The following is a 9,400-nucleotide window of genomic DNA, read 5'->3' on the forward strand; positions in this document are numbered from 1 at the left end:
ATTTTTGATAAATTTAATTTAATTTTAGTCAACTATTCAATTTAAAAAAGTATTCATCACTCAGAAGCAAAATCTTTTTAATTTTTACAATTTTAACTAAATTTTTGAATTTCATCAAATTCTTTTCTTTGATTGATATTTTTTGATTAAAAAATTTAAGATTTGGTTAGAATTAATAATATTTGATTTTTTTTTGACTGTTTTTAGATGAATTATTAAATTGGATACATGACTATAATTAAAAACTAAAAATGCAAAAGAGACTAAAATTGGTATTTTTAAAAAGTTTGGTTAAAATGGACCACAATCTAAAAGTTTGGTTTTTAAAAAATATTAAACCCTTAATTTCAGTATATTCTAGTAAGTTATCAACAATGTAATTTTAATTTATCTGTAAATTATAAATATGTTTTGATGTGTATGCCTTTTGTTACTGTTAATTAAATTCTAGAATGCTTTAGTAAATTACTAGTAAAATAGTTAGTGACATTTTTAGTTTAATTATAAATTAGGATTACATGCATATTGAATTTCAATGTTTTACATTTTTAGCGATTTAATTTTATTTTTTGATATATCAAATCGCACATCTCAATTCTTCGCACTTTTTCCACCAAAAATAAAACTAAAAAATGTGCACAAAAATGGCATCATCTTTGTATAAAACGACGTCATAAATCGGAAATACTACACAATGTTAAAAATGAAAAAAATAGAAATCTATAATGCGACCTTTTAAAACATAGAATTAAATCGTTACAGATTTGAAATTTTGAAATTTAATATACAAATAACTCCAATGTAGAGGAATTTCACTATATTCTTAAGGTAAAAAGTACAAAAAAACTCTTTAAGTTATTCAAAAAGAACACATCAGTCCTTTAAATTTTTTATGCCACTTCCCTCAACAATTTCAATTTGTGAAAAAAGGTCCTCTAATTTTTTGAAATACTTTTTGGACGCTTAACCCCTCAAATTTTTTGTAGATATTTTAAACATTAAAGTTACTTTTTAACATATTTCCTATATAGTTATAAGACATGTCAACAATTAACGAGTGTTTATAATAATATTGGACGAAAAGAGTTATTTAGTCTATATTGAAACTCAAGAGGACTTATATGAATATATACTTTTACGAAAACTATAAGAGTCTTTTTTTTACGTTTTACCTATTTTTAATTTATATAACTAGATTTAAAAATACAGTTATATAAATAAATCTATTTAATTTTAAAGTTTTTTTTTTTTTTTTTTTGAAAATATTTAATTTTAAAGTTAAGTATGCACGCAATGGGTTAGAATATAATATTTTCCGTTTAATCTCTTCATACTATCATCTTAACCGTTAATTTTTTTTTTCTACCAACTATCTCCACATTGTAATGATGTTTGTAAATATTTCAAAAGCTAGACACCTAAGGATATGGCCTACCATTTAGTTCTAGAAAAGAATTAAACAACGCAACTTAATCATAAGTTAGTGGTCGAATAATCTCAATTGGTCAATGTTGTGGCGATCATAACTTTAAAATTTTTGTTATTTCACGTTAGCTTGGGGCCACATCATTGTACTACTCGGTCACCTATTATATGGATAAGATCAATGAGACAAAAGTTACTTGTATAAAGCCATAAAACCTCGAAACCATGGGATAAATCTATGAACCAATAGTGTGAGGGAGAAGCTTAGACAACTGTTTTAAGAACCAAACCGGCCATTTCAATCAATTGGACATTAAACGGATTACAAATCCGATTAGATTCCTCTTAAAAAATCAAAAAAGCAATTAAACCGAATTGAATCAAAAATCATCTCAATTGGTGAACCATAACCAGCCAGTTTCGAAAAATTTGATTGTATTTTTTCATAGCTGGAGAGCAATAGGGACTTTAGTGAAACCCTGTGACGATCGAGATCAGAAGGCAAAAGCACAAGCACGCAATATGATAAAAGCAACTTTGAGAGGGGCCATAATGAAGTCAGATGAGATAGCTAAAATACTTGCGATAATAAGGGAAATGCATTAACTGCAAATCTCAAAAAAAAAAACTGAGCAATTTTTCTACTAGAAGCAACATAATTATAATGCCAAGAGCACATATAAAAGCTTCCATAGCATTAAGAAAATAAGGCACATTCCAAAACACAAATTGATATGACAAACTAAAGAAAAAAAAAAGGATAAAAGGAGGAAAAAAGAAAAGAAAACAAAGGCTTGGTTCGTCCACAATTCATTTAACCAAGGCAAGAATACCTAAAAACTCAGAATAGCAAGCAAATTAGCAACAAGCACCTTCTCCTGTTAAAAACATATAAGGGAGAAGTTCAATTCTAATTTGCAACGACGCTGCGTCACTGCTGTTCTTCGCTAGGCTTTGGTGCTTCTTTAATCTCATCAGCACCATCATCCTAAATCAACAAATACAGAAACAAAGTTTCAGAACAATGACCGGGGGAACCAACAAAGAACGTAACAAAATCAAATGCATTACCTGCATGTCGGATGTCCACAAAGTGAGATTGTCCCGCAGAAGTTGCATGATCAAAGTGCTGTCCTTGTACGACTCCTCGCCCAAAGTGTCCAACTCGGCAATTGCCTCATCAAAAGCCTGATAAAAACAATTGAAAACGCGAGATTTTCATAAGGAAACTGCATATCAACATGCACAGCAGGGGAGAAGCCAGAAATATTTTAAACGGGCACATATTTTACATCATTAAAAAAGAGTTAAATATGTAATTTACATGAATTAATCTAATTGGCTAGATCCTGCTAATAGGTGAAGCACTGCTTGATATTCATTTCAAAAGAAATTACATAATGGAAACAGCATAAATTCAGCTATTTAAAAAAGGGCATAAACTGTTAAATTCCACCCACAAACAGCACATTATCATTTGTTTACGTCAAATCAAACAGTGAAGGACCAATAGAAAGGGTGGATTAAAAGATTGCAAAACATTTAGTCAAGAATAGGGCCACCAGTCCACCCCACCAATCACAGCATAAATGCAAAATAAAGACTAATAAAAGTATCGTAAAAACATGAAATTAATTTTAGCTCAATATAGATCAATACGTTTGATACTGCATTTATAAAATGGAACTATGAAAACTACCTGTTTAGCGAGATTGCAAGCCCGATCGGGTGAATTCAGAATCTCGTAGTAGAACACAGAAAAGTTGAGAGCCAATCCGAGACGGATCGGATGAGTTGGAGCCAACTCTGCATTTGCAATATCCTGAAACAATAACAAAACCCTAAAAAAATGAGAACAGATCTAAAATTTAAAACAGTAAAAACGGGGGCAAAAAAAGGAAAACCTGAGCAGCTTTGTAAGCAGTGAGGGTAGATTCGGCAGCTTCTTTTCTCTCAGCGCCAGTTTTAAACTCGGCGAGATACCTATGATAATCACCTTTCATTTTCAAATAAAAAACCTTCGAATCGCCGGCAGATGCAGCCGGAATCAACCTGGAGTCGAGCAATTTCAAGATCCCGTCGCAGATCGATGAAAGCTCAGACTCAATCTTAGACCGATAATCACGGATGACTGACACGTGGTCCTCGTTTCCTCTGCTTTCCTCTTTCTGCTCAATGGATGAGATAATACGCCAGGAAGCGCGTCTTGCTCCGATCACGTTTTTGTAGGCGACGGAGAGCAGGTTCCGCTCTTCGACGGAGAGCTCCTCGCTGTCAATGGAGGCAGAGACTTTTTCCATGAACTCTACCATCTCCTCGTACCGCTCGGCTTGCTCCGCCAGTTTGGCCATGTAAACATTTTCTTCGCGGGCTGAAGGTGCTGCCATTACGGTGGCGGTTGTTGCTGTTCTGTTGTTGAATTGGAAAAATAAATAAATGAAAGAGAGTTGGATCTGGTTTTTGTTTTTGAATTTGGGAAAGAGAGAGAGAGTTCTATTTTTAAGAGAGAATTGGGCGAGGAGGCTAATTTTGGGGAAGAGGGGGACGCGATGATTGCGTTGGGGTAGAGATGGAATCTGAGCCGTTGGATTTCACAAAATCCAATGGGTTTTTAGGGTGTTGTTTGGCTGGCAGGTTCAAAATGGGCAAGCTGGCAAACACGGGGATTCAGATTGATTTCAGCAAAAGGATAGAAAAAGTTTTTCCTTTTCTTTTTTCTTTTTTTATTTTTGGCTAAAAAATCATAATAGTGTTTAATTGGATGTTTTGAATTTTGAGAAAGGGACTGGAATTGGCACAGTTGATTGAAACTTTTTAATTTTTTTTTATTTGATAATTTATTTTTATTTCATATTATATCATTATTGAAACTTTTATAGTCTTATTAGGGCCACTTCAATATAATATAACCTACCCACTACCCAGCATGTTTTTGCTATAGGTCATGAAGAGAATTTTGTTGTTAAATGTTTATGTTTTATATAAGAATAATTATGTTAAATATTGCTAGATTAGTATGTGTTTACACTAAAATTAAAAATATATTCTCATGTGGTGTCGAACTTAGCTCCATATGCTAACTTCCAAATACCAATGGGAAATCGAACTCGTTCCCTTTTGGAACGATATCAAAATGATTGTTTCAGAGATATGGCAATGAGACAACTATAAAGGAGGATTTGATTCCCTCCCTCACATGTTTTCTCTGCTCGTAGCTGTCATAGCTTCATCACCCGCTTTCTTGGCTTCGAGTCTGCTTTCGTAGAGATTTAAGATGAAATCTTCGAAAGGACTTGACTTCTTCTCAAACAAATAACCCTCACATATTTCTTAAGAGTTAGAAAGGTCATTAGACCATGATTAATTGGCCAGAAACTAATTTTAAATGTTTGGCATGAAGCTAATTCTAAAGGTTTGGTCATAAGCTAACTCCAGAGGTTCGGCCAGAAGCTAACTCCAGAGGTTTGTCTAGAAGCTGATTTCAGAGGTTCAGCCAGAAGCTCAAAAATAACTCTTCAGAAGATTTAGAAGGCCCAAGTTCATCCTCAAAAGAATAAGCCCATAATTAGATTGGCCATTAAACAGTGTTTAATTGTCCAGAAGCGCAAAGATATTTTTGTCAGAAGTTTAATTGGCCAGATCCCATGTACTTCTTTTGTGAAGCGGCACTTTAGGGACAATTTGAGAAGTGGAGGAGGTTATGGAACGCGGACAGTTGAAGATGACAGACAGTTTCCAAAAATACTGAAGCGCTATAAATACGAGAGGAACATGAAGATTTTAGCCCCCGATCAATCATCCAAAAAAATACACCCAAAGGCTAAACACTCTGTATTTTCAATTTTCTTCAATCATTAAACACATTTACAGTTGAAATTTAATATTTTCATTCAAGTTCTTAACTATCTTTTGGAGTACTTGTTATAAGATTAATCAAACTCCAATTGCTTGTTTACGAAGTCAAGATTACGCAATTTGGAATCCGCTTCATGACACGCCCGCAATTTTCACACACTTGTTACAGTTATTCACTACAATCGCAAAACGCAATAACATTTTTTGGCACGCCCAGTGGGAAACTAGAGTTATGTCGAGAACTCGAAGTGAAAAAGGAAAAGATGTGATTGTATCTCATGATACAGTGGATGATCCTACTTCTGCAAATGTAGGACATGGAGACTATATGGCTCACATGGTCAGAAATATCGAGAGAGAAAAATTACCTCTCCCTAGAGAGGTGAGTGAAGATATACCACCTGGTTTTAAAATACAACAAACACCAACTCGGCGAAATTCTGAGCCAAGATTGACAGAAGTCTTAGACATGTTGTCAAAGGCCATGGTTGAGATGAAACAGACTCGTGTCAGTTTCAACCATGCTCATGTTGAGATGAATATGAAGCATGAGGTGATGGATAAGAAGCAGTTCGACATGGAACGCTACTTGGCCGAATTAATAGTTGCTGTGAAATTATCATCCCATGGTGGTTTATTAGAGGCTGTTAACACGGCCAAACAAGATCCTAACCGACTCGGGGGGCAATCATCTAGAGGAATCCAAGAGATTGGAAGCACTAGCCATGTACCAATCTCAAACTCATCATCCCCTAAAGAAAGGTATGTATCTCCACATAAAAGAGATGAACATGTTCAAGTTAACTCTTTTAGAACTAATAATCAAACTGGACGAAATTCTAGGCCGTTTCATAATGCAAGTGCTGTCAATCATCCTTTCATGGGTGATCCAGAGGTTAATCAAAATTATGTCCAACCTCTGGGCACATGGGGCAACTATTTTCCCCAGGGGAGGAACCCACCTATGCCACTCCAAAGGAGTTTTGAAATTTTCAGAGAAAGGAGTGGCCGCCATGTTGTCTTAAGCTGTCGTTGTGGCTTCTGATGAAGGAGAAGTCGTTGCACCTAGGAACAGCTGCCATGGAGACTTGCAGGAGTTGGCGCAACGGCTGGCGAGCGGCTGCTAAGGGTGATAGGCGAGCGACCGCTGAGGGTGGTTGGCGAGAGGCAGTTGGAGGCGTGAGCTGTTGGGGGAGCGCGAACCAACTGAGGCCGAAAAAAGGACCGCCGGCGGCGACGTGGTAGATGCCTTGGTGGTGGTGGCCAAATTTGGGTTTGCTAGAGGTTTTGGGGAAGCAGTAGATTTTGAATTCTTTTCATCTTTTAGAACATCTACACCCTTTGGTCTTTTGTGTATTTTTTGAATCTTTTGGGTGAGTTCTTTGAATCAATTTGGCTTCAACTTCTAGACGATTTTGAAGCATTAATCTTGGATTCCCAACTCTCCAAAAGCGTTCATCAAATTCAGAAAATAAAATTTTGGATCTAACCATACTGAAAAGCTTAAATTTAATTTTGGCTAAAAGTATAGATATAAATGGCTTTACCTTAAAAGACAATTGTATAGGGGGCATTATTTACATCAAAATTAAAAATATAGCGCACATTCTTCTCTAGAGTAAGAAAGGCCATAAGACCGTGATTAATTGGCCAGAAGCTAATTCTAAAGGTTTAGCCAGAAGCTAATTCTAGAGGTTTGGCCAAAAGTTAACTTTAGAGGTTTGGCCAGAAGCTAACTCTAGAGGGTTGGCCTTAAGCTAACTCCACATGTTTGACTAGAAGCTCAAAATAGAAGCTAAAAAATAACTCTTCAGGAGATCAAGAAGGCCCAAGTTCATTCTCAAAATAATAAGCCTGTTATTAGATTGGCCATTAAACCGTGTTTAATTGGCCAATAAACCGTGTTTAATTGGCCAAAAGCCCAAAGATATTTTTGTCAGAAGTTTAATTGTCCGGATCCTCACGTACTTCTTTTGTAAAGCGACACTTTAGGGACAGTTTGAGAAGTGGAGGAGGTTATGGAACGTGGGCAGTTGAAGATGACAGACAGTTTCCTGAAGTGGTGAAGCGCTATAAATAAGAGAAGAGCAGGAAGATTTTAGCCCCCGTTCAAACATCCAAAAAAACACGCCCAAAGGCTAAACACTCAAACACTCTGTCTTTTCAATTTTCTTCAATCAGTAAACACATTTACGGTTGAAATTATATATTTTCATTCATGTTCTTAGCAATCTTTCGGAGTACTTGTTATAAGGTTAACGAAGCCCCAATTACTTGTTTACGAAGTCAAGATTATGCAATTTGAAATCTGCTTTCTGGCACGTCCGCAATTTTCACACAATTGTTACAGTTATTTACTACAGTCGCAAAACGCCATTAACAATATGTTATGATAAAAGTTTGAAGAAACCATTTCAACATGATTACTTTATCCATTTTATCAAAATAATACAAAAATATTCTTCATTTTTTTTTTGATAATTAGGGGGGAGTGAGACTGGAACACAAGATCTTTTATCAAGATGCCTATAGCTATTACCACTGTGCTACAAGAGCACTATAAATTATTCTTCAATTATATACATATAAAAAGTAGTATTTTTTAAATATAAAATTATTAAAATACACCGAGACGTCAACTTGATTGATTAGACGACATTTTTATAATGACTTTCATTTTATACATTATTAATATTGCAGTTCTATCTTTTATAAATTATTAAATTATAGTAATTTATTTTAAAAAATAAAAAATTAAATATTATTAAATTAACTACAATTTACTAACTTCTCAATTCTTATATAAATACTTTCTCTATCTTCACTATATGGATGAAGTATTAATTTATCATATATTTACATAATGTAAATAAAAGTAAAGATCTACACTTTTAAAACAAGCATTTCGATGTTGAATATCTCTTTTTTAATGTTAAAGTTAGTTTTTTTTATTAAAATAATAATATTCGCGTAAAAATATTTCCATACTCGAATCATTAAATTTATAGATGGATACCGTACGGCTCGATGCTTAACCAGTTTTGTCATAAAAGTTAAATAAGCTTTGATTAAATTAAATTTAACTTAAAGATAAAATTAATTTAGAGGTTAAAAAACTCATGCCAGATTAATATTTAATCTACTTCTACTTCTACATTAACCAATTGTGGGAGTTGGGGATAGAAAAGCACAGAATTTCTAAGTTGTTTTTGATTTATTGATTTGAGTTGTGTCGAATACAAATTTAAAGATAGGTATTTATAGAGGATAAGTCCTAAAATATAAAATATAGTATAGTAAAACATAAAAATAGAAAACTTAATATAATGAGATACAACCTCTTATTTAGATAAATACTAAGCTAAATAAATAGAATAATGACTAATAACTAAAAATATAAACAAATGGCTTTTCGGTTTAAAAATGTGAATTAGACCATGTAAGCTATTTTTATGTCAATATAAACAAAGCTCCCCCACGTCTTTTTAGCTAAATGTAAAAAAAGATGAAAAGACATAATTTATTGCATGTCATAAATCATTTAGTAATCGGTCACTTAAATTGAAAAATTGAATTCATTGCTTGACATTATTTTGGCGATTCCCAATTTGAAGTAGGTTGTTGGACTGTCATTTGCCTCCTTGTGTACTTGGTTCAGATTTTGGACTCTGAGGTTGACGATCGTTGTCCCAACGGGTGTGCGTCGGTCCCCTTTTACAGCTGTAACTCGACGATCATTATCCCAGCGGGGGACCGGGGGTGCGTAGATCCCCTTTTGTAGTTGTAACCCTTACTTGTCGCCCTTTGCCATAATCGTCTTCAAGTCTGAGTTTGAATCGCTTAATGATGTGCTGCCTACTTTGAATTAGACTCGACTATGTGAACGAGTGTACTTGTAACTTTCCTTCGTCGTTCCAGTTTTTGTGCTCAATTTGTGTTCGTTTTATCATAAATGGACCAAGTTCGAGCTTGATAATATGTTCATTTATTAAAGCGAGCTGAACATACACATAGTGGTGTTCGGCTCGCTTAAATTCACGAACAACTCGCTTAATTGTTTGTGCACGAACTCGGTTCATAGTTTGCAAATGAATTCGTATAGGAGTTTGATAAAGAGTTC

The 9,400-nt window shown here is 34.4% G+C and overlaps 1 protein-coding gene across 1 annotated transcript; it reads right to left on the bottom strand.

Annotated features, from left to right (window-relative positions):
* Positions 1-2,103: 2,103 nt before the first annotated feature.
* Positions 2,104-4,019, bottom strand: LOC126662359 (14-3-3-like protein). Its single transcript, XM_050356324.2, has 4 exons — positions 3,330-4,019; positions 3,125-3,247; positions 2,497-2,613; positions 2,104-2,413 (listed from the first exon to the last, which is right to left on the bottom strand). Exons 1-4 carry the CDS (start codon positions 3,810-3,812, stop codon positions 2,357-2,359), a joined length of 780 nt encoding a protein of 259 aa, XP_050212281.1. The 5' UTR covers positions 3,813-4,019; the 3' UTR covers positions 2,104-2,356.
* Positions 4,020-9,400: the final 5,381 nt, after the last annotated feature.

This window comes from Mercurialis annua, linkage group LG1-X, assembly GCF_937616625.2.
Source record: "Mercurialis annua linkage group LG1-X, ddMerAnnu1.2, whole genome shotgun sequence".
Lineage (NCBI taxonomy): Eukaryota > Viridiplantae > Streptophyta > Magnoliopsida > Malpighiales > Euphorbiaceae > Mercurialis > Mercurialis annua.